Genomic DNA, 26,700 nt, shown 5'->3' on the forward strand with positions numbered 1-26,700 from the left:
ACGGTGACGGAGAGCGTGGATCCCGGGGAAGAAGACGTCAGGAGCGTCGGGGACACCCTGGGGACGCATCGACATCGATGGGTGACAGCGATGCAGCGGTGACGAGCGGTGACGGGTCCAGAGCGGCGGGGACACGTGAGTACTACCTCCTATACCAGTGGTCTTCAACCTGCGGACCTCCAGATGTTGCAAAACTACAACTCCCAGCATGCCTGGACAGCCGTTGGCTGTCCGGGCATGCTGGGAGTTGTAGTTTTGCGACATCTGGAGGTCCGCAGGTTGAAGATCACTGTTGAGTTCAGAATCTTTTTTTTCTAGATTTTGCACCTTTAACCCCTTAAGGACTCAGGGTTTTTCCGTTTTTGCACTTTCGTTTTTTCCTCCTTACCTTTTAAAAATCATAACCCTTTCAATTTTCCACCTAAAAATCCATATTATGGCTTATTTTTTGCGTCGCCAATTCTACTTTGCAGTGACATTAGTCATTTTACCCAAAAATGCACGGCGAAACGGAAAAAAAAATCATTGTGCGACAAAATCGAAAAAAAAACGCCATTTTGTAACTTTTGGGGGCTTTCGTTTCTACGCAGTGCATATTTCGGTAAAAATTACACCTTATCTTTATTCTGTAGGTCCATACGGTTAAAATGATACCCTACTTATATAGGTTTGATTTTGTCGCACTTCTGGAAAAAATCATAACTACATGCAGGAAAATTTATACGTTTAAAAATGTCATCTTCCGACCCCTATAACTTTTTTATTTTTCCACGTACGGGGCGGTATGAGGACTCATTTTTTGCGCCGTGATCTGAAGTTTTTATCGGTATGATTTTTGTTTTGATCGGACTTTTTGATCACTTTTTATTCATTTTTTAATGATATAAAAAGTGACCAAAATACGCTTTTTTGGACTTTGGAATTTTTTTGCGCGTACGCCATTGACCGTACGGCTTAATTAATGATATATTTTTATAGTTCGGACATTTACGCACGCGGCGATACCACATATGTTTATTTTTTATTTTTTTTACACTGTTTTATTTTTTTTATGGGAAAAGGGGGGTGATTCAAACTTTTATTAGGGAAGGGGTTAAATGACCTTTATTAACACTTTTTTTTTACATTTTTTTTGCAGTGTTATAGGTCCCATAGGGACCTATAACACTGCACACACTGATCTCTAATGCTGATCACTGATGTGCATTAACACGCCTGTGATCAGCATTATCGGCGCTTGACTGCTCCTGCCTGGATCTCAGGCACAGAGCAGTCATTCGTCGATCGGACACCGGGGAGGCAGGTAAGAGCCCTCCCGGTGTCCGATCAGCTGTTCGGGACGCCGCGATTTCACCGCGGCGGTCCCGAACAGCCCGACTGAGCAGCCGGGTCACTTTCACTTTCACTTTAGAAGCGGCGGTCAGCTTTGACCGCCGCTTCTAAAGGGTTAATACCGCACATCGCCGCGATCGGCGATGTGTGGTATTAGCCGCGGGTCCCGGCCGTTGATTAGCGCCGGGACCGACGCGATATGATGCGGGATCGCGGCGCGATCCCGCTTCATATCGCGGGAGCCGGCGCAGGACGTAAATATACGTCCTGCGTCGTTAAGGGGTTAAAATTGGGTGCGTCTTATATGCCGGTGCGTCCTATTGGGCGAAAAATACGGTACATATTTATTTATTTATACATATATATATATATATATATATATATACACCCGGGGACACGGCCACAGCAATGGGTGACAGCGATGCAGCGGTGACGAGCGGTGAACGGGTGCAGAGCGGTGGGGACACGTGAGTACTACCTCCTATACCAGTGGTCTTCAACCTGCGGACCTCCAGATGTTGCAAAACTACAACTCCCAGCATGCCCGGACAGCAACGGGTTCAGAATCTTTTTTTTCTAGATTTAAAATTGGGTGCGTCTTATATGCCGGTGCGTCCTTTAGGGCGAAAAATACGGTATATATTTATTTATACACATTATATATATATATATATATATATATATTATATATATATATATATATATATATATATATATATATATATATAAAGTGTGTGATAGGATAATCCAGGGCCCTTACCACAAATCTGCTGGTGACTTTCTCCAGGATCTGCTTCTCATTGAGCGCCATTGATTCTCCTTTCCTCTTCTTGATTCGCTTCTTCTCCAGACGTTTGCAGGCATACATCTTGCCGGTGGCTCGGACCTGACAAGCACACACCTGAGGATGAGAGAACACGGACATGTCCAGCATAGGTTCACCATGACGCTCGATGTAGATGGGATGAGGATGACCATTGGGCATCCTCAGCTGTGGGTACTTTGGGTGAAAGGGCTCTCAGTGCTCTGGGGTCATTGATGATTTTATAGATCTGTGCCCCCCCTCCCCCCCCCCCCTCCTGAACTATGGCTGATATGTAGGTACACTTGAGATGATCCCCCTATAACACTTAATGGGAAAAAAAAAGAAAAAAGAAAGGGCCACACGGGCACCTAGTACATTACCCACATACAAGAAAGAGGTGAGACAGGTTGTAGAGATGGCCGCTCACCTGTAGATTGTGTAGTACACGCAAATAACCATTATAAGGGTAGCACAAGGATGATCCTGGTTTGGAGCTTCACTATGAGTAGCGGTAGAGCCGGGCGCTATGTCCAAATATGGGTATCACGGTATTTTTGTAACTTATGGCGATTCCACGGTATATAACGGTATTTCTTTCACCCTCACCCCACCCCAAATCATGTGACCCGCGAGCGCTCTTCTGCTCCCCCCCACCCCAAATCATGTGACCCGCGAGCGCTCTTCTGCTCCCCCCCCCCAAATCATGTGACCCGTGAGCGCTGTTCTGCTCCCCCCCCCCAAATCATGTGACCCGCCAGCGCTGTTCTGCTCCCCCCCAATTAATTATCAGCCCAGCAGGGTGCTACTCACATATGTCACCCGCTACCACTGCCCTCCTCCTCTTTGTTGGGGGCCGCAGGCGCTGGAACTCACTGTACGCCAGTGGTCTCCAACCTGCGGACCTCCAGATGTTCCAAAACTACAACTCCCAGCAGGGAGTTGTAGTTTTGCAACAGCTGGAGGTTTGCAGGTTTGAGACCACTGCTGTACGCTGTATCCCCATGCCCGGACATGCTGGGGGTTGTAGTTTTGCAACAGCTGGAGGTCTGCAGGTTGGAGACCACTGCTGTACGCTGTATCCCTATGCCCGGGCTGCAAAAGATAAAGAAAATAAACTTTAACTTACCTACGTCAGCCTTACGCTGGGGACTGGAACGTCGGACAGCTGTCAGCCTATCACAGGCCGGAGTGATGTCCCGCCCCGGCCAGTGATAGGCTGAGCCCACTGTCATGTAAGGAGCTCTAGCCGGTTTCTTACATGACAGTGGGCTCAGCCTATCACTGGCTGGGGTGGGACATCACTCCGGCCTGAGATAGGCTGACAGCTGTCCGACGTTCCAGTCCCCAGCGTAAGGCCGACGTGGGTAAGTTAAAGTTTCTTTTCTTTATCTTTTGCACCCCGGGCATAGGGATACAGCGTACAGCAGTGGTCTCAAACCTGTGGACCTCCAGCTGTTGCTAAACTACAACTCCCAGCAAGCCCGGACAGCCGTTGGCTGTCCGGGCATGCTGGGAGTTGCAAATTTGCAACATCTGGAGGTCCGCAGGTTGGAGACCACTGGTGTACAGTGAGTTCCAGCGCCAGCGGCCTGCAACAAAGAGGAGGAGGGCAGTGCTAGCGGGTGACATATGTGAGTAGTACCCCGCTGGGCTCATAATTAATTGGAAGGGAGCAGAACAGCGCTGGCGGGTCACATGATTTGGTGGGGGGAGTAGAACAGCGCTGGCGGGTCACGTATGATTGGTTCCCCGATGTGGAGACAGCGCAGCACTGGGCTGATAATTCATTCATTCCCAAGGGGGAGGGGCCCAACCAGTATTGCGGTATGGGAAAAATTAATATCGTGCAGCCCCAAAAATTCCATATTCGGTATGAACCGGTATGCCGCCCAGCCCTAAGTAGCGGATGTGTTGAAAACACTCTCCACATGCAATCAGTAGACGTAGAAAAAAATGAAAAAACCCTCCAAAGGATAGGAGATAAGATGTCTGATCTCGGGGGGTCCCGCTGCTGGGGACCCCCGCGATCTACCTGCTGCACCTGGCGTTCGTTTAGAGCGTCAGGTGCAGCGCTGGAGGCTTGTGACATCATGGACACGCCCCGCTCGTGCCCTCAACGCCACACCCATAGACTTGCATTGAGGGGGTGTGGGCGTGACCGTGACGACACCACGAACCATCGCCCCGCATCACCAGTCATCCGGCACGGAGCGAAGTTCGTTCCATGCACCTGATGTCTGGGGGGCCGTGACCCCTGCTGCTGGAACATACTGTTTAGAATGCCGGGTACTCCACGAAGATCGCGGAGGTCCGCAGTGGCGGATAGGGGATAAGATGTCTATGGGCAGAGTACCCCTTTAAGTTACAAGCTGCCCATACAAATCTACTGCAGAGAATGCCAGAGACTACACCAGAGTTTACAGTAAACATTAGCTCCCATCCCAGGGCTTGATTTACAGTTTACAGTGCTTAGTACTGCTCTATAATGTCTTTGTGCAGCTTCTTAGGGTGTGTAAAGGTACATAAAAGCGCAGGATCCCCTCTTCTGTGAGTGTGTGAAGTGTATGGAGACATTATTGCATATACAGCATATATTTGGAGATTGCAGAGGGGTAATAAAGATAAATCTCCCCCAGTATTCAGGATTGTTATGGGACTTGTCTGTCTGTGAATGTTCGTCCAGAGAGAGACGTTCTTTGTATGGTCGCACTTAGCATTGAATAAGCCATTAAAACCCTGATTTGGGACCCCCACAACCACACGAATGTTGTAATGCTTACTCCCCTGTGATATAAAGCAGTACAAGTGCCCCCCCAGAACTCACCTCCCCAAAGCCACCTTTCCCAAGGACTCTGTACTGGCGGAAGGTGTTCTTGGTGATCGGCTGCCTAGAAGAGAAGTTCCTGGTCAGCAGCGTCCCTGGCAGTAGTCATCACCCATAAGAGTCAGGTCTCTTACCTTTCCAGCCATTTCCACTGCAAAAACCGGTCAAAGTACATACTGTCTAGGTAACACTGGAAGGGCTCCCGGCTGAGGAAGTCATATACAGATCTGTCTCACAGGAAGAAAAGGAGGCATTTTATACAACAGAACTATGACCAACTGCAGCGCGTCGTACAGTGTATTCACCATGTGGTGGCCCAGAACGGGATGGTGTGTCCCCGTACTTCTCCTGCCCTGTCAGGCAAAGTCTCTCCATGTCCCCAGGGCCCCTTTATTTGTTATCCCCTATGTACATAAGTTGTATAATAAAATGTTAGCATGTGATTGTTACCCAGGAGGCACTAGTGACCAGGGGACCTATGGGCTCCTTGCAATCTCTCTTGGAGCTCTTAGCTCATTGCTATTCCTGCTGAGGTCCAGTCGTCTCAGAATGTGTCCAGAGCATTGGGGGCCTCAAGCCTAAAGTCTGCAGCCACAAGTCAGCTCAAGTAAGATCAAAGTCATCTTCATGTCAATTGTCAAGTCCATCAAGTCAAGTCTTCTATATAGTCACCGTGTCCTGCACTAAAGTGTCTCTACATACTGCAAGTCCCAGCAAGCCTGCGAGGTCCCCCTGTGTCACTGGCCACCTCTCTGTGATATTGGCTGTACTGCATAGACTGTGTCATCTGTCTACCCTCAGTAAAGCTACGGTTGTCAGTAACTTGGCGTTGATGTCTTCATTGCCTAGCCCAGGATGAGCGGTATTACTTTTGGGTGGTTAAGGCTAAACCACGCCCTGGCGTCACGAAAAGAAGAGATTAATAACATTTGCCACTAGGGTTATAACAGCTACCCTGCATTGCACCCCGCAGACACCATAACTTTTGGCATCTCACGAACAGGATACGGGTGTGCGCCATATGCCACAAGTCCTCCCCCCTAGTCTGAACTGTGTCCAATACTATTTGCAAAAATTGCACGCCGATGCCACAGAAGTTTGCGTCAGAAAGTGTACGGGACTTTGTAATTTAAATGTGTTTTAACTGTGGCGCTTGTGAAATAAAGGGTGAGGTGAAGTAAAGTTTGCTGCCTGTTATTTGAAAAACTGCTAAAGTCGCAAAAACTATGTGCAAAATTAGAACAGAAGCCGTGTTACGTTATCCAGCAATGCCTGTACCTGAACGGAGAGAGGAGCAACATGGAGGAACAAGTGAGCGCACGTGTGGAGAGTCCCAAGATGGTGCCGGAGGCCCGGCAAGTTGCTGCGGCGCAGCTGTTTCATGAACTGGCTGACCGCCTGCCTGCAACGTCTTTCCTTTGGGGCAAGGAGGCCTGCCACCTAATCCCACTGCCAGAGGACGATGGAGACTGGCCAGAAACCCCAGAGGAGGATGAATCCGAGTCATCAAGTGCATCATCACCGGTGAGGCTGTCCTCTTATCACCAGACCTGGGGGTCCTGGGCCGAAATCCTGATGGAAGAATTGGAAGCGAGTACCCCAACTGAGGCAGCATTTTCGACCCTTCCTTCCACCCCTAGCCCTGAGCAAACTGCCCCAGGCCCCGAAGTCTGTTGTCTGTCCACCATCACCACCTTTGCCTAAGTGGTTATTCGGCAATAAGCCCAGTTTCATCTGGTACATGAGGAAGCACCTTCTTCCTCTACCAGGGAAGCCCCATCCTTCCAGTCCCTCTGGCCCAGTCTGAAAGGGCCAAAAGAGAAGCTGAAGTGGCTGAAATTGTGGAGGGACTGGGGGCTCAGAGAATGGAGAAGTATGAGCCGAAGCTGCTGCCATTTGAGGTGCGACAGGTGCAGCCACAAGACACCAAAGCCCTGGAGGCCCTGTACATGAGAAAATTGGAGCATCCCCGAAAGGGTGAGCCATCCCTGGAGCTCTGCCACGCGACAGTGGTGACGTTTGACAAGGTACGGGGATTTGGCTCCCTTATGGACTGCCGTCATGGAGGAACCATCCTAGTCAATCGAAGGGCAGTACAGAGGGACTATCTACCCCCAGCAATGTATTCTCTTGAGAGCAGGGAGATTGTGGAGTACACACCTATGCAGAGCATGAGAGGAGAGTGGGCAGCTGCGGTGACCCGTCCGAAGAACCCAACGCAGATTCCATTCGCTTATTTCCCTTCGGACGACTGGGGAGAAGGTCCTTTTGGGTTTTGCCACCGAAAGTCAAAGGTACCACCCGAGAGGAGGTCTTCATGCCCGAGGCGCCTGCTAATGCTCCAAGATACCTGCCAGAGTCATCTGAAGATGTGCCCAGGCCTATTCCTGTGGTCAAGGAGGTTTGGCCTAATCAGCAGGCACCAACCGAAGTGCCTCGATCTAATCCAGCTGTTGCGGAGGTTTGGCCAGTCCAACAGGCACCAATTGTTCATCCCCCAGTGGCGCAAGCTGCTGCGGTACAAGAGGTGGTCACTGTGAGTCCGACCATCACAGAGTACTGTTTGTCCCGTGTCTCGTGGAACACATGTCAACCTCATGGAGGGAGCCCAGTCTCGTTGCCCGTGGTTCATGTCACAACCTAGGAAGCAAACCGACCGGCAAGGCTGGGAAGGAAAGATGCCGTATTGAGGAGCATCTTGTTAACTATCTTTACCACTTTGGTCGAAAAGACTGTGTTCTGTGTGAGAATACTTTTGTCAAGAGTTTTTGTTGCAACCAATTTGGTAAGTGTGTGCCCGGCTCTTAGCCGAGATTCTTTGCCAACAACTCTATAATGTACCTGGACTGTAGAGCAGTACAATGGACCTATATGTACATATTGTTACAGTGATATATTTTTGCTCACTAACTTGAACGAGTAAATACCTGCGTTCATGTACAATAATTGTTATAGTATAATGTAATAAAGTGTATATAACCTGTATTTACAGTGAAGTCAAAGTATACAGTGTCTTTTGTATCTGGCGATTTGTAAGGGATGTATCCTGACCCGGTCAGGTTGGACGTAGCTACTACCTCACCGCCAGTTACCACATAAAGATTAAAGTACCACATAAAGTTAATTGTCACACATAGTTAACTAACACTACATAATGTACATATGTCTATATCTACATTAGGGCTGCAGCATTTACAGTAAAACTAGTCCACAAATGTCTATAATGTCTAATATTTTTCTTGTGTCCACGTGCCCAGGATACTTTACTGGCCAAAAGGTATTCCTGATAACTAACCGCACATGTGCAGTAATAAGGTAACACAAATGTCTGATGTTATCTGTAAGAAGGGGTTAATAACATCTGCCCCTAGGGTTATAACAAGTCCTCCCACCCAAGTCTCAACTGTGTCCAATACTATTTGCAAAACAATTGCATGCCGATGCCACAGATGTTTGCGCCAGAAAGTGTACGGGACTTTGTAATTTAAATGTGTTTTAACTGTGGCGCTTGTGAAATAAAGGGTGAGCTGAAGTAAAGTTTGCTGCCTGTTATTTGGAAAACTGCTAAAGTCGCAAAAACTATGTGCAAAATTAGAACAGAAGCCATGTTACGTTATCCAGCCATGCCTGTACCTGAATGGGTTAAAGATGTGTCGGAGAAGCATGCAAAAATGTCCCGCACTGGTCAACGTCCCATTATCAGTAATGTATATAGTCCTATAGTGATATTCCTAAAGCAGTTACTAGGTCTAATAACCCTCATATGTTTGGAGCGTGTAAGGACATTTTATGCTACATGGACTCTTGTGTTCCTCTGTTCATCTACATCAGACCTGGAAATGGACGTTGTTTGAAATGCCCCAGGAACTGTCTGTGGCCATTCCGGTCCTCCGCCCTCCAGGACTGGGCGTTGAGGACAACTCCATTAAAGAGGGGGAGTTTGTGGTGGCCCAGTACGGGATGGTGTGTCCCCGTACTTCTCCTGCTCTGTCAGACAGAGTCTCTCCCTGTCCCCAGAGTCCCCTTTATGTGTTATCCCCTATGTACATAAGCCGTATAATAAAATGTACTGTTTCTTTAATAGCTGTTACCATGTGATTGTTACCAGGAGGCCCTATTGACCAGGTGACCCCCCAAGTGACCTATGGGCTCCTTGCACAGCCCCTTATATAACCAGAGGAGGAGCTGCAATCCCTCTCTTGGAGCTCTTAGCTCATTGCTATTCCTGCTGAGGTCCAGTGCAGTCGTCTCAGAGGGTCCAGAGCATTGGGGGCCTCAAGCCTAAAGTCTGCAGCCACAAGTCAGCTCAAGTAAACTCACAGTCATCTTCATGTCAAATCAGTCAAGTCAAGTCTTCTATATAGCCAACGTGGCCTGCACTAAAGTGTCTCTACATACTGCAAGTCCCAGCAAGCTTGCAAGGTCCCCCTGTGTCACTGGTCACCTCCTGGGGATATTGGCTGTACTGCATAGACTGCGTCATCTGTCTACTCTCAGTAAAGCTACTGTAGTCCGTAACTTGGCGTCAGTGTCTTCACTGCCCCCGTGCCTAGCCCACCTTCAGGTGGTTAAGGCTAAACCATGCCCTGGCGTCACGACAAGAAGGGATTAATAACATCTGCCCCTCGGGTTATAACAGCTACCCTGCATTGCACCCTGCTGACACCACAACCACATCCCCCACCACCAATGATGGAACCAAAATCTTCCCAATCAGAACAGCAAACCAGAGCAATGTATGAGCAAATACCTAAGAATAATGTTTTCCTCTCCAGAGCCCTCTATCCTCCTCCTCCAGACCCCTCTATCCTCCTCCTCCAGACCCCTCTATCCTCCTCCTCCAGAGCCCTCTATCCTCCTCCCCCAGAGCCCTCTATCCTCCTCCTCCAGACCCCTCTATCCTCCTCCTCCAGAGCCCTCTATCCTCCTCCTCCAGACCCCTCTATCCTCCTCCTCCAGACCCCTCTATCCTCCTCCAGACCCCTCTATCCTCCTCCTCCAGACCCCTCTATCCTCCTCCACCAGACCCCTCTATCCTCCTCCTCCAGAGCCCTCTATCCTCCTCCTCCAGACCCCTCTATCCTCCTCCTCCAGACCCCTCTATCCTCCTCCTCCAGACCCCTCTATCCTCCTCCTCCAGACCCCTCTATCCTCCTCCTCCAGAGCCCTCTATCCTCCTCCTCCAGACCCCTCTATCCTCCTCCTCCAGACCCCTCTATCCTCCTCCTCCAGACCCCTCTATCCTCCTCCTCCAGAGCCCTCTATCCTCCTCCTCCAGACCCCTCTATCCTCCTCCTCCAGACCCCTCTATCCTCCTCCAGACCCCTCTATCCTCCTCCTCCAGACCCCTCTATCCTCCTCCACCAGACCCCTCTATCCTCCTCCTCCAGAGCCCTCTATCCTCCTCCTCCAGAGCCCTCTATCCTCCTCCTCCAGACCCCTCTATCCTCCTCCTCCAGACCCCTCTATCCTCCTCCTCCAGACCCCTCTATCCTCCTCCTCCAGACCCCTCTATCCTCCTCCTCCAGACCCCTCTATCCTCCTCCTCCAGACCCCTCTATCCTCCTCCTCCAGAGCCCTCTATCCTCCTCCTCCAGAGCCCTCTATCCTCCTCCTCCAGACCCCTCTATCCTCCTCCTCCAGACCCCTCTATCCTCCTCCTCCAGACCCCTCTATCCTCCTCCTCCAGACCCCTCTATCCTCCTCCTCCAGACCCCTCTATCCTCCTCCTCCAGAGCCCTCTATCCTCCTCCTCCAGACCCCTCTATCCTCCTCCTCCAGATCCCTCTATCCTCCTCCTCCAGACCCCTCTATCCTCCTCCTCGAGAGCCCTCTATCCTCCTCCTCCAGACCCCTCTATCCTCCTCCTCCAGACCCCTCTATCCTCCTCCTCCAGACCCCTCTATCCTCCTCCTCCAGACCCCTCTATCCTCCTCCTCCAGACCCCTCTATCCTCCTCCTCGAGAGCCCTCTATCCTCCTCCTCCAGACCCCTCTATCCTCCTCCTCGAGAGCCCTCTATCCTCCTCCTTCAGACCCCTCTATCCTCCTCCTCCAGACCCCTCTATCCTCCTCCTCCAGACCCCTCTATCCTCCTCCTCCAGACCCCTCTATCCTCCTCCCCCAGAGCCCTCTATCCTCCTCCTCCAGAGCCCTCTATCCTCCTCCTCCAGACCCCTCTATCCTCCTCCTCCAGAGCCCTCTATCCTCCTCCTCCAGAGCCCTCTATCCTCCTCCTCCAGACCCCTCTATCCTCCTCCTCCAGAGCCCTCTATCCTCCTCCTCCAGACCCCTCTATCCTCCTCCTCCAGAGCCCTCTATCCTCCTCCTCCAGACCCCTCTATCCTCCTCCTCCAGAGCCCTCTATCCTCCTCCTCCAGACCCCTCTATCCTCCTCCTCCAGAGCCCTCTATCCTCCTCCTCCAGACTCCTCTTTCCTCCTCCAGACTCCTCTTTCCTCCACTAGACCCCTCTGTCTCCTCTAGACTCCTCTGTCTCCTCTAGACCCCTCTGTCTCCTCTAGACCACTCTGTCTCTTCTAGACTCCTCTGTCTCCTCTAGGCTCCTCTGTCTACCCCTCCAGATCCATCTGTCCTCCTTCAAACTCCTCTGTCCTCCTCCAGACCCCTCTATCCTCCTCCTCCAGACTCCTCTTTCCTCCTCCAGACTCATCTTTCCTCCACTAGATCCCTCTGTCTCCTCTAGACCCCTCTGTCTCCTCTAGACCCCTCTGTCTCCTCTAGACCCCTCTGTCTCTTCTAGATTCCTCTGTCTCCTCTAGACTCCTCTGTCCTCCGCCAGATTCCTCTCTCCTCCACCAAATTCCTCCCAGACTCCCCTGTCTCCCCCTCCAGATCCATCTGTCCTCCTTCAAACTCCTCTGTCCTCCTTCAGACTCCTCTGTCCTCCTCCAGACTCTTCTGTCCTCCTCTAGCTCCAGACTCCTCTGTCCTCCTCCAGACTCCTCTGTCCTCCTCCAGACTCCTCTGTCCTCCTTCAGACTCCTCTGTCCTACTCCAGACTCCTCTGTCCTCCTCCAGACTCCTCTGTCCTCCTCTAGCTCCAGACTCCTCTGTCCTCCTCCAGACTCCTCTGTCCTCCTCCAGACTCCTCTGTCCTCCTCCAGACTCCTCTGTCCTCCTCCTCCAGACCCCTCTATCCTCCTCCACCAGACCCCTCTATCCTCCTCCTCCAGAGCCCTCTATCCTCCTCCTCCAGACCCCTCTATCCTCCTCCTCCAGACCCCTCTATCCTCCTCCTCCAGACCCCTCTATCCTCCTCCTCCAGACCCCTCTATCCTCCTCCTCCAGAGCCCTCTATCCTCCTCCTCCAGACCCCTCTATCCTCCTCCTCCAGACCCCTCTATCCTCCTCCTCCAGACCCCTCTATCCTCCTCCTCCAGAGCCCTCTATCCTCCTCCTCCAGACCCCTCTATCCTCCTCCTCCAGACCCCTCTATCCTCCTCCTCCAGACCCCTCTATCCTCCTCCTCCAGACCCCTCTATCCTCCTCCTCCAGACCCCTCTATCCTCCTCCTCGAGAGCCCTCTATCCTCCTCCTCCAGACCCCTCTATCCTCCTCCTCGAGAGCCCTCTATCCTCCTCCTTCAGACCCCTCTATCCTCCTCCTCCAGACCCCTCTATCCTCCTCCTCCAGACCCCTCTATCCTCCTCCTCCAGACCCCTCTATCCTCCTCCCCCAGAGCCCTCTATCCTCCTCCTCCAGACCCCTCTATCCTCCTCCTCCAGAGCCCTCTATCCTCCTCCTCCAGACCCCTCTATCCTCCTCCTCCAGAGCCCTCTATCCTCCTCCTCCAGACCCCTCTATCCTCCTCCTCCAGACCCCTCTATCCTCCTCCTCCAGAGCCCTCTATCCTCCTCCTCCAGACTCCTCTTTCCTCCTCCAGACTCCTCTTTCCTCCACTAGACCCCTCTGTCTCCTCTAGACTCCTCTGTCTCCTCTAGACCCCTCTGTCTCCTCTAGACCACTCTGTCTCTTCTAGACTCCTCTGTCTCCTCTAGGCTCCTCTGTCTACCCCTCCAGATCCATCTGTCCTCCTTCAAACTCCTCTGTCCTCCTCCAGACCCCTCTATCCTCCTCCTCCAGACTCCTCTTTCCTCCTCCAGACTCATCTTTCCTCCACTAGATCCCTCTGTCTCCTCTAGACCCCTCTGTCTCCTCTAGACCCCTCTGTCTCCTCTAGACCCCTCTGTCTCTTCTAGATTCCTCTGTCTCCTCTAGACTCCTCTGTCCTCCGCCAGATTCCTCTCTCCTCCACCAAATTCCTCCCAGACTCCCCTGTCTCCCCCTCCAGATCCATCTGTCCTCCTTCAAACTCCTCTGTCCTCCTTCAGACTCCTCTGTCCTCCTCCAGACTCTTCTGTCCTCCTCTAGCTCCAGACTCCTCTGTCCTCCTCCAGACTCCTCTGTCCTCCTCCAGACTCCTCTGTCCTCCTTCAGACTCCTCTGTCCTACTCCAGACTCCTCTGTCCTCCTCCAGACTCCTCTGTCCTCCTCTAGCTCCAGACTCCTCTGTCCTCCTCCAGACTCCTCTGTCCTCCTCCAGACTCCTCTGTCCTCCTCCAGACTCCTCTGTCCTCCTCTAGCTCCAGACTCCTCTGTCCTCCTCCAGACTCTTCTGTCCTCCTCCAGACTCCTCTGTCCTCATTCAGACTCCTCTGTCCTCCTTCAGACTCCTCTGTCCAACTCCACACTCCTCTGTCCTCCTCTAGCTCCAGACTCCTCTGTCCTCCTCTAGCTCCAGACTCCTCTGTCCTCCTCCAGACTCCTCTGTCCTCCTCCAGACTCCTCTGTCCTCCTCCAGACTCCTCTGTCCTCCTCTAGCTCCAGACTCCTCTGTCCTCCTCTAGCTCCAGACTCCTCTGTCCTCCTCCAGACTCCTCTGTCCTCCTCCAGACTCCTCTGTCCTCCTTCAGACTCCTCTGTCCAACTCCAGACTCCTCTGTCCTCCTCTAGCTCCAGACTCCTCTGTCCTCCTCTAGCTCCAGACTCCTCTGTCCTCCTCCAGACTCCTCTGTCCTCCTCCAGACTCCTCTGTCCTCCTCCAGACTCCTCTGTCCTCCTCTAGCTCCAGACTCCTCTGGTCTCCTCTAGCTACAGACTCATCACATGTACCACCATCTTGCTTTCCTGCTCATGACACTTACTTTGCACAGTGACAAAAAATCTCTTTGTATGGACTGATTTCTAACTTTTCCTCCATTTGGTGCACAATGTCTTGGCCGACTTCAGAGACGTACACAGGTGACTGTAAAAGACAGAAGCTGTAAATAAGTACATTCTACATGTCCACCAGACTGTCCTGTCCCTGGTGACTGGACCATCAGGGACAAGAAGGTCCATGACAGGACCACCAGGGAAAATACAATATATGACTGGACCCCCAGGGAAAATACAATAAATGACTGGACCCCCAGGGAAAATACAATATATGACTGGACCCCAGGGAAAATACAATAAATGACTGGACCCCCAGGGAAAATACAATAAATGACTGGACCCCCAGGGAAAATACAATATATGACTGGACCCCCAGGGAAAATACAATAAATGACAGGACCACCAGGGAAAATACAATATATGACTGGACCCCCAGGGAAAATACAATAAATGACAGGACCCCCAGGGAAAATACAATATATGACTGGACCCCCAGGGAAAATACAATATAAGACTGGACCCCCAGGGAAAATACAATATATGACTGGACCCCCAGGGAAAATACAATATATGACTGGACGACCAGGGGAAATACAATATAAGACTGGACCCCCAGGGAAAATACAATAAATGACTGGACCCCCAGGGAAAATACAATATATGACTGGACCCCCAGGGAAAATACAATATATGACTGGACCCCAGGGAAAATACAATATATGACTGGATCCCCAGGGAAAATACAATATATAACTGGACCCCCAGGGAAAATACAATATATGACTGGACCACCAGGGAAAATACAATAAATGACAGGACCCCCAGGGAAAATACAATATATGACTGGACCCCCAGGGAAAATACAATATATGACTGGACCCCCAGGGAAAATACAATATATAACTGGACCCCCAGGGAAAATACAATATATGACTGGATCCCCAGGGAAAATACAATATATGACTGGATCCCCAGGGAAAATACAATATATGACTGGATCCCCAGGGAAAATACAATATATGACTGGATCCCCAGGGAAAATACAATATATGACTGGACCCCCAGGGAAAATACAATATATGACTGGACCCCCAGGGAAAATACAATATATGACTGGACCCCCAGGGAAAATACAATATATGACTGGACCCCCAGGGAAAATACAATATATGACTGGACCCCAGGGAAAATACAATATATGACTGGATCCCCAGGGAAAATACAATATATGACTGGACCCCCAGGGAAAATACAATATATGACTGGACCCCCAGGGAAAATACAATATATGACTGGCTCCCCGGGAAAATACAATATATGACTGGACCCCCAGGGAAAATACAATATAAGACTGGACCCCCAGGGAAAATACAATATATGACTGGACCCCCAGGGAAAATACAATATATAACTGGACCCCCAGGGAAAATACAATATATGACTGGACCCCCAGGGAAAATACAATATATGACTGGTCCCCCAGGGAAAATACAATATATGACTGGCTCCCCGGGAAAATACAATATATGACTGGACCCCCAGGGAAAATACAATATATGACTGGATCCCCAGGGAAAATACAATATGTGACTGGACCCCCAGGGAAAATACAATATGTGACTGGACCCCCAGGGAAAATACAATATATGACTGGACCCCCAGGGAAAATACAATATATGACTGGACCCCCAGGGAAAATACAATATATGACTGGACCCCCAGGGAAAATACAATATATGACTGGACCCCCAGGGAAAATACAATATATGACTGGATCCCCAGGGAAAATACAATATATGACTGGACCCCCAGGGAAAATACAATATATGACTGGCTCCCCGGGAAAATACAATATATGACTGGACCCACAGGGAAAATACAATATATGACTGGATCCCCAGGGAAAATAGAATATATGACTGGACCCCCAGGGAAAATACAATATATGACTGGACCCCCAGGGAAAATACAATATATGACTGGACCCCCAGGGAAAATACAATATATGACTGGACAACCAGGGAAAATACAATATATGACTGGATCCCCAGGGAAAATACAATATATGACTGGATCCCCAGGGAAAATACAATATATGACTGGACCCCCAGGGAAAATACAATATATGACTGGACCCCCAGGGAAAATACAATATATGACTGGACCCCCAGGGAAAATACAATATATGACTGGACCCCCAGTGAAAATACAATATATGACTGGACCCCCAGGGAAAATACAATATATGACTGGACCCCCAGGGAAAATACAATATATGACTGGACCCCCAGGGAAAATACAATATATGACTGGACCCCCAGGGAAAATACAATATATGACTGGACCCCCAGGGAAAATACAATATATAACTGGACCCCCAGGGAAAATACAATATATGACTGGATCCCCAGGGAAAATACAATATATGACTGGATCCCCAGGGAAAATACAATATATGACTGGATCCCCAGGGAAAATACAATATATGACTGGATCCCCAGGGAAAATACAATATATGACTGGACCCCCAGGGAAAATACAATATATGACTGGACCCCCAGGGAAAATACAATATATGACTGGACCCCCAGGGAAAATACAATATATGACTGGACCCCCAGGGAAAATACAATATATGACTGGACCCCAGGGAAAATACAATATATGACTGGATCCCCAGGGAAAATACAATATATGACTGGACCCCCAGGGAAAATACAATATATGACTGGACCCCCAGGGAAAATACAATATATGACTGGCTCCCCGGGAAAATACAATATATGACTGGACCCCCAGGGAAAATACAATATAAGACTGGACCCCCAGGGAAAATACAATATATGACTGGACCCCCAGGGAAAATACAATATATAACTGGACCCCCAGGGAAAATACAATATATGACTGGACCCCCAGGGAAAATACAATATATGACTGGTCCCCCAGGGAAAATACAATATATGACTGGCTCCCCGGGAAAATACAATATATGACTGGACCCCCAGGGAAAATACAATATATGACTGGATCCCCAGGGAAAATACAATATGTGACTGGACCCCCAGGGAAAATACAATATGTGACTGGACCCCCAGGGAAAATACAATATATGACTGGACCCCCAGGGAAAATACAATATATGACTGGACCCCCAGGGAAAATACAATATATGACTGGACCCCCAGGGAAAATACAATATATGACTGGACCCCCAGGGAAAATACAATATATGACTGGACCCCCAGGGAAAATACAATATATGACTGGCTCCCCGGGAAAATACAATATATGACTGGACCCACAGGGAAAATACAATATATGACTGGATCCCCAGGGAAAATAGAATATATGACTGGACCCCCAGGGAAAATACAATATATGACTGGACCCCCAGGGAAAATACAATATATGACTGGACCCCCAGGGAAAATACAATATATGACTGGACAACCAGGGAAAATACAATATATGACTGGATCCCCAGGGAAAATACAATATATGACTGGATCCCCAGGGAAAATACAATATATGACTGGACCCCCAGGGAAAATACAATATATGACTGGACCCCCAGGGAAAATACAATATATGACTGGACCCCCAGGGAAAATACAATATATGACTGGACCCCCAGTGAAAATACAATATATGACTGGACCCCCAGGGAAAATACAATATATGACTGGACCCCCAGGGAAAATACAATATATGACTGGACCCCCAGGGAAAATACAATATATGACTGGACCCCCAGGGAAAATACAATATATGACTGGACCCCCAGGGAAAATACAATATATGACTGGACCCCCAGGGAAAATACAATATATGACTGGACCCCCAGGGAAAATACAATATATGACTGGACCCCCAGGGAAAATACAATATATGACTGGATCCCCAGGGAAAATACAATATGTGACTGGACCCCCAGGGAAAATACAATATATGACTGGACCCCCAGGGAAAATACAATATATGACTGGACCCCCAGGGAAAATACAATATATGACTGGACCCCCAGGGAAAATACAATATATGACTGGCTCCCCGGGAAAATACAATATATGACTGGACCCCCAGGGAAAATACAATATATGACTGGACCCCCAGGGAAAATACAATATATGACTGGATCCCCAGGGAAAATACAATATATGACTGGCTCCCCGGGAAAATACAATATATGACTGGATCCCCAGGGAAAATACAATATATGACTGGACCCCCAGGGAAAATACAATATATGACTGGACCCCCAGGGAAAATACAATATATGACTGGATCCCCAGGGAAAATACAATATATGACTGGACCCCCAGGGAAAATACAATATATGACTGGACAACCAGGGAAAATACAATATATGACTGGACCCCCAGGGAAAATACAATATATGACTGGACCCCCAGGGAAAATACAATATGTGACTGGACCCCCAGGGAAAATACAATATATGACTGGACCCCCAGGGAAAATACAATATATGACTGGACCCCCAGGGAAAATACAATATATGACTGGACCCCCAGGGAAAATACAATATATGACTGGACCCCCAGGGAAAATACAATATATGACTGGACCCCCAGGGAAAATACAATATATGACTGGACCCCCAGGGAAAATACAATATATGACTGGATCCCCAGGGAAAATACAATATGTGACTGGACCCCCAGGGAAAATACAATATATGACTGGACCCCCAGGGAAAATACAATATATGACTGGACCCCCAGGGAAAATACAATATATGACTGGACCCCCAGGGAAAATACAATATATGACTGGCTCCCCGGGAAAATACAATATATGACTGGACCCCCAGGGAAAATACAATATATGACTGGACCCCCAGGGAAAATACAATATATGACTGGATCCCCAGGGAAAATACAATATATGACTGGCTCCCCGGGAAAATACAATATATGACTGGATCCCCAGGGAAAATACAATATATGACTGGACCCCCAGGGAAAATACAATATATGACTGGACCCCCAGGGAAAATACAATATATGACTGGATCCCCAGGGAAAATACAATATATGACTGGACCCCCAGGGAAAATACAATATATGACTGGACAACCAGGGAAAATACAATATATGACTGGACCCCCAGGGAAAATACAATATATGACTGGACCCCCAGGGAAAATACAATATGTGACTGGACCCCCAGGGAAAATACAATATATGACTGGACCCCCAGGGAAAATACAATATATGACTGGACCCCCAGGGAAAATACAATATATGACTGGACCCCCAGGGAAAATACAATATATGACTGGACCCCCAGGGAAAATACAATATATGACTGGATCCCCAGGGAAAATACAATATATGACTGGACCCCCAGGGAAAATACAATATATGACTGGCTCCCCGGGAAAATACAATATATGACTGGACCCACAGGGAAAATACAATATATGACTGGATCCCCAGGGAAAATAGAATATATGACTGGACCCCCAGGGAAAATACAATATATGACTGGACCCCCAGGGAAAATACAATATATGACTGGACCCCCAGGGAAAATACAATATATGACTGGACAACCAGGGAAAATACAATATATGACTGGATCCCCAGGGAAAATACAATATATGACTGGATCCCCAGGGAAAATACAATATATGACTGGACCCCCAGGGAAAATACAATATATAACTGGACCCCCAGGGAAAATACAATATATGACTGGACCCCCAGGGAAAATACAATATATAACTGGACCCCCAGGGAAAATACAATATATGACTGGACCCCCAGGGAAAATACAATATATGACTGGACCCCCAGGGAAAATACAATATATGACTGGACCCCCAGTGAAAATACAATATATGACTGGACCCCCAGGGAAAATACAATATATGACTGGACCCCCAGGGAAAATACAATATATGACTGGACCCCCAGGGAAAATACAATATATGACTGGACCCCCAGGGAAAATACAATATATGACTGGACCCCCAGGGAAAATACAATATATGACTGGACCCCCAGGGAAAATACAATATATGACTGGACCCCCAGGGAAAATACAATATATGACTGGACCCCCAGGGAAAATACAATATATGACTGGATCCCCAGGGAAAATACAATATGTGACTGGACCCCCAGGGAAAATACAATATATGACTGGACCCCCAGGGAAAATACAATATATGACTGGACCCCCAGGGAAAATACAATATATGACTGGACCCCCAGGGAAAATACAATATATGACTGGCTCCCCGGGAAAATACAATATATGACTGGACCCCCAGGGAAAATACAATATATGACTGGACCCCCAGGGAAAATACAATATATGACTGGATCCCCAGGGAAAATACAATATATGACTGGACCCCCAGGGAAAATACAATATATGACTGGACCCCCAGGGAAAATACAATATATGACTGGACCCCCAGGGAAAATACAATATATGACTGGATCCCCAGGGAAAATACAATATATGACTGGACCCCCAGGGAAAATACAATATATGACTGGACAACCAGGGACAGGTCCTAAATCAGTAGTTCACCAGTAGTCCACGCATAAATGGACAGTAGTGGGATGAATACTGTAGCTGCCATCCTCCATTCTACCAGTAAGTTTGGTCCGCTTAGGGTCATCAGTCATAGCACCGGATGGTATAAGGTGCCATGTTTCGTATCCTGTATAGGAGGATGATACCTTGGCAGGGGCTGTTTAAAACATGTATCCTGTGATAAGATCACAGCGCCCCCTGTGGTTGCTGGTTGGCCCAGACGGTGATGCAGGAGGGATGTATTCCTGTAGAACTCACTTACCTCTGGGGTGAGGTATTTCAGAATTATCTCTCTTCCCTTTTCTCCCATCTTTTCATCTGGGGTGACTTCATATTCTGCCTAGAAAAGAGAGGAATGCCTCAACTGCAATGACTACTGGGAGACACTAGAGCCACACAAAACAGTAGCAACATGGCAACCCACTGAAAACACGTGCAAAAGGTGCGCTCAACCTTACCACAGCATCCAAGAAGTGGATCAGACACTCAAGCTCCGGCTGCGACTCACAGAACTGACGGAACAGGAGCCTCCCTATTGGCTGCTTCTCACACAGGTTGTAGTAGTCCTTCTCTGTAATAAAATGACATTTATTTATGTCCACACAGTCATGTAAGATACAAGCATGGCTGACAACCTGCAGAACCTAAGAAGAGGAGACGACCTGCAGAATACCAACAGAGGAGACAACCTGCAGAACACCAGCAGAGGAGACGACCTGCAGAACACCAGCAGAGGAGACAACCTGCAGAACCTAAGAAGAGGAGACAACCTGCAGAACACCAGCAGAGGAGACAACCTGCAGAACCTAAGAAGAGGAGACAACCTGCAGAACACCAGCAGAGGAGACAACCTGCAGAACCTAGAAAGAGGAGACACCATGCAGAACACCAGCAGAGGAGACACCATGCAGAACCTAGAAAGAGGAGACAACCTGCAGAACCTAAGAAGAGGAGACAACCTGCAGAACCTAAGAAGAGGAGACAACCTGCAGAACACCAGCAGAGTAGACAACCTGCAGAACCTAAGAAGAGGAGACAACCTGCAGAACACCAGCAGAGGAGACAACGTGCAGAACCTAAGAAGAGGAGACACCATGCAGAACACCAACAGAGGAGACACTATGCAGAACCTAGAAAGAGGAGACACTATGCAGAACCAAAGAAGAGGAGACAACCTGCAGAACACCAGCAGAGGAGACACCATGCAGAACCTAAGAAGAGGACACAACCGGCAGAACCTAAGAAGAGGAGACAACCTGCAGAACCTAAGAAGAGGAGACACCATGCAGAACACCAGCAGAGGAGACAACCTGCAGAACACCAGCGGAGGAGACAACCTGCAGAACACCAGCAGAGGAGACAACCTGCAGAACCTAAGAAGAGGACACAACCTGCAGAACCTAAGAAGAGGAGACAACCTGCAGAACACCAGCAGAGGAGACAACCTGCCGAACACCAATAGAGGAGACAACCTGCAGAACACCAGCAGAGGAGACAACCTGCAGAACCTAAGAAGAGGAGACAACTTGCAGAACACCAACAGAGGAGACACTATGCAGAACCTAGAAAGAGGAGACAACCTGCAGAACACCAGCAGAGGAGACAACATGCAGAACACCAGCAGATGAGACACTATGCAGAACCAAAGAAGAGGAGACAACCTGCAGAACCTAAGAAGAGGAGACAACCTGCAGAACCTAAGAAGAGGACACAACCTGCAGAACACCAGCAGAGGAGACAACCTGCTGAACACCAACAGAGGAGACAACCTGCAGAACACCAGCAGAGGAGACAACATGCAGAACACCAGCAGATGAGACACTATGCAGAACACCTGCAGAGGAGACAACCTGCAGAACCTAAGAAGAGGAGACGACCTGCAGAACACCAGCAGAGGAGACAACCTGCAGAACCTAAGAAGAGGAGACAACCTGCAGAACCTAAGAAGAGGAGACAACCTGCAGGACACCAGCAGAGGAGACAACCTGCAGAACCTAAGAAGAGGAGACACTATGCAGAACCTAGAAAGAGGAGACGACCTGCAGAACACCAGCAGAGGAGACAACCTGCAGAACACCAGCAGAGGAGACACTATGCAGAACACCAGCGGATGAGACACTATGCAGAACACCAACAGAGGAGACAACCTGCAGAACACCAGCAGAGGAGACACTATGCAGAACCAAAGAAGAGGAGACAACCTGCAGAACCTAAGAAGAGGAGACAACCTGCAGAACCTAAGAAGAGGAGACAACCTGCCGAACACCAGCAGAGGAGACAACCTGCCGAACACCAACAGAGGAGACAACCTGCAGAACACCAGCAGAGGAGACAACCTGCAGAACACCAGCAGATGAGACACTATGCAGAACACCAACAGAGGAGACAACCTGCAGAACACCAGCAGATGAGACACTATGCAGAACACCAACAGAGGAGACAACCTGCAGAACACCAGCAGAGGAGACAACCTGCAGAACACCAGCAGAGGAGACAATCTGCAGAACACCAACAGAGGAGACAACCTGCAGAACCTAGAAAGAGGAGACACTATGCAGAACCAAAGAAGAGGAGACAACCTGCAGAACACCAGCCGAGGAGACAACCTGCAGAACCTAGAAAGAGGAGACAACCTGCAGAACCTAAGAAGAGGAGACAACCTGCAGAACCTAAGAAGAGGAGACAACCTGCAGAACCTAAAAAGAGGAGACAACCTGCAGAACACCAGCAGAGGAGAAAACCTGCAGAACCTAGAAAGAGGAGACACTATGCAGAACCAAAGAAGAGGAGACAACCTGCAGAACACCAGCAGAGGAGACACCATTCAGAACACCAGCAGAGGAGACAATCTGCAGAACACCAACAGAGGAGACAACCTGCAGAACCTAGAAAGAGGAGACACTATGCAGAACCAAAGAAGAGGAGACAACCTGCAGAACACCAGCCGAGGAGACAACCTGCAGAACCTAGAAAGAGGAGACAACCTGCAGAACCTAAGAAGAGGAGACAACCTGCAGAACCTAAGAAGAGGAGACAACCTGCAGAACCTAAAAAGAGGAGACAACCTGCAGAACACCAGCAGAGGAGAAAACCTGCAGAACCTAGAAAGAGGAGACACTATGCAGAACCAAAGAAGAGGAGACAACCTGCAGAACACCAGCAGAGGAGACACCATGCAGAACCTAAGAAGAGGACACAACCTGCAGAACCTAAAAAGAGGAGACAACCTGTAGAACACCAGCAAAGGAGATACCATGCAGAACACCAGCCGAGGAGACACCATGCAGAACACCAGCAGAGGAGACAACCTGCAGAACCTAAGAAGAGGAGACAACTTGCAGAACACCAACAGAGGAGACACTATGCAGAACCTAGAAAGAGGAGACAACCTGCAGAACACCAGCAGAGGAGACAACATGCAGAACACCAGCAGATGAGACACTATGCAGAACCAAAGAAGAGGAGACAACCTGCAGAACCTAAGAAGAGGAGACAACCTGCAGAACCTAAGAAGAGGACACAACCTTCAGAACACCAGCAGAGGAGACAACCTGCCGAACACCAACAGAGGAGACAACCTGCAGAACACCAGCAGAGGAGACAACATGCAGAACACCAGCAGATGAGACACTATGCAGAACACCTGCAGAGGAGACAACCTGCAGAACCTAAGAAGAGGAGACGACCTGCAGAACACCAGCAGAGGAGAAAACCTGCAGAACCTAAGAAGAGGAGACAACCTGCAGAACCTAAGAAGAGGAGACAACCTGCAGGACACCAGCAGAGGAGACAACCTGCAGAACCTAAGAAGAGGAGACACTATGCAGAACCTAGAAAGAGGAGACGACCTGCAGAACACCAGCAGAGGAGACAACCTGCAGAACACCAGCAGAGGAGACACTATGCAGAACACCAGCGGATGAGACACTATGCAGAACACCAACAGAGGAGACAACCTGCAGAACACCAGCAGAGGAGACAACCTGCAGAACACCAGCAGATGAGACACTATGCAGAACCAAAGAAGAGGAGACAACCTGCAGAACCTAAGAAGAGGAGACAACCTGCAGAACCTAAGAAGAGGAGACAACCTGCCGAACACCAACAGAGGAGACAACCTGCAGAACACCAGCAGAGGAGACAACCTGCAGAACACCAGCAGATGAGACACTATGCAGAACCAAAGAAGAGGAGACAACCTGCAGAACCTAAGAAGAGGAGACAATCTGCAGAACCTAAGAAGAGGACACAACCTGCAGAACACCAGCAGAGGAGACAACCTGCCGAACACCAACAGAGGAGACAACCTGCAGAACACCAGCAGAGGAGACAACCTGCAGAACACCAGCAGATGAGACACTATGCAGAACACCAACAGAGGAGACAACCTGCAGAACACCAGCAGATGAGACACTATGCAGAACACCAACAGAGGAGACAACCTGCAGAACACCAGCAGAGGAGACAACCTGCAGAACACCAGCAGAGGAGACAATCTGCAGAACACCAACAGAGGAGACAACCTGCAGAACCTAGAAAGAGGAGACACTATGCAGAACCAAAGAAGAGGAGACAACCTGCAGAACACCAGCCGAGGAGACAACCTGCAGAACCTAGAAAGAGGAGACAACCTGCAGAACCTAAGAAGAGGAGACAACCTGCAGAACCTAAGAAGAGGAGACAACCTGCAGAACCTAAGAAGAGGAGACAACCTGCAGAACACCAGCAGAGGAGAAAACCTGCAGAACCTAGAAAGAGGAGACACTATGCAGAACCAAAGAAGAGGAGACAACCTGCAGAACACCAGCAGAGGAGACACCATGCAGAACCTAAGAAGAGGACACAACCTGCAAAACCTAAAAAGAGGAGACAACCTGTAGAACACCAGCAAAGGAGATACCATGCAGAACACCAGCCGAGGAGACACCATGCAGAACACCAGCAGAGGAGACACCATGCAGAACACCACCAGAGGAGACAACCTGCAGAACCTAAAAAGAGGAGACAACCTGCAGAACACCAGCAGAGGAAACAACTTGCAGAACACCAGCAGAGGAGAAAACCTGCAGAACACCAGCAGAGGAGACACCATGCAGAACACCAGCAGAGGAGAAACCATGCAGAACACCAGCAGAGGAGAAAACCTGCAGAACACCAGCAGAGGAGACAACCTGCAGAACACCAGCAGAGGAGACACCATGCAGAACACCAGCAGAGGAGAAAACCTGCAGAACCTAGAAAGAGGAGACACTATGCAGAACCAAAGAAGAGGAGACAACCTGCAGAACACCAGCCGAGGAGACAACCTGCAGAACCTAAAAAGAGGAGACAACCTTCAGAACACCAGCAGAGTAGACAACCTGCAGAACACCAGCCGAGGAGACACCATGCAGAACACCAGCAGAGGAGACCCCATGCAGAACACCAGCCGAGGAGACACCATACAGAACACCAGCAGAGGAGACACCATGCAGAACACCACCAGAGGAGACAACCTGCAGAACCTAAGAAGAGGAGACACCATGCAGAACACCAGCAGAGGAGATAACCTGCAGAACCTAGAAAGAGGAGACAACATGCAGAACACCAGCAGAGGAGACACAAGGCAGAACACCAGCAGAGGAGACAACCTGCAGAACCTAAGAAGAGGAGTCAACCTGCAGAACCTAAGAGGAGACAACCTGCAGAACCTAAGAAGAGGAGACAACCTGCAGAACCTAAGAAGAGGAGACAACCTGCAGAACACCAGCAGAGGAGACAACCTGCAGAACACCAGCAGAGGAGACACCATGCAGAACACCAGCAGAGGAGACAACCTGCAGAACACCAGCAGAGGAGACACCATGCAGAACACCAGCAGAGGAGACACTATGCAGACCACCAGAGGAGACAACCTGCAGAACACCAGCAGAGGAGACACCATGCAGAACACCAGCAGAGGAGACAACCTGCAGAACACCATCAGAGGAGACAACATGCAGAACCTAA

At 49.3% G+C, this 26,700-nt stretch overlaps 1 protein-coding gene across 3 annotated transcripts in view; it reads right to left on the reverse strand.

The window, feature by feature from the left end:
* GRK5 (G protein-coupled receptor kinase 5) overlaps nucleotides 1-26,700 on the reverse strand; it is a 149,020-nt gene that overhangs the window by 65,494 nt on the left and 56,826 nt on the right. For 2 of the 3 annotated variants that reach the window (XM_056528873.1, XM_056528872.1), the window contains exons 3-8: nucleotides 21,171-21,283; nucleotides 20,975-21,052; nucleotides 14,127-14,227; nucleotides 5,096-5,188; nucleotides 4,962-5,025; nucleotides 2,093-2,233 (exon numbers count right to left, since the gene is read on the reverse strand). In XM_056528873.1, the coding sequence (XP_056384848.1) occupies nucleotides 2,093-2,233; nucleotides 4,962-5,025; nucleotides 5,096-5,188; nucleotides 14,127-14,227; nucleotides 20,975-21,022 (447 nt within the window). In that variant the 5' untranslated portion in view covers nucleotides 21,023-21,052; nucleotides 21,171-21,283. The remainder of the gene's footprint in view (nucleotides 1-2,092; nucleotides 2,234-4,961; nucleotides 5,026-5,095; nucleotides 5,189-14,126; nucleotides 14,228-20,974; nucleotides 21,053-21,170; nucleotides 21,284-26,700) is intronic. The other variant, XM_056528874.1, reaches the window with a different exon arrangement.

The sequence above is a fragment of the Hyla sarda genome, chromosome 7 (assembly GCF_029499605.1).
Source record: "Hyla sarda isolate aHylSar1 chromosome 7, aHylSar1.hap1, whole genome shotgun sequence".
Classification (NCBI taxonomy): domain Eukaryota; kingdom Metazoa; phylum Chordata; class Amphibia; order Anura; family Hylidae; genus Hyla; species Hyla sarda.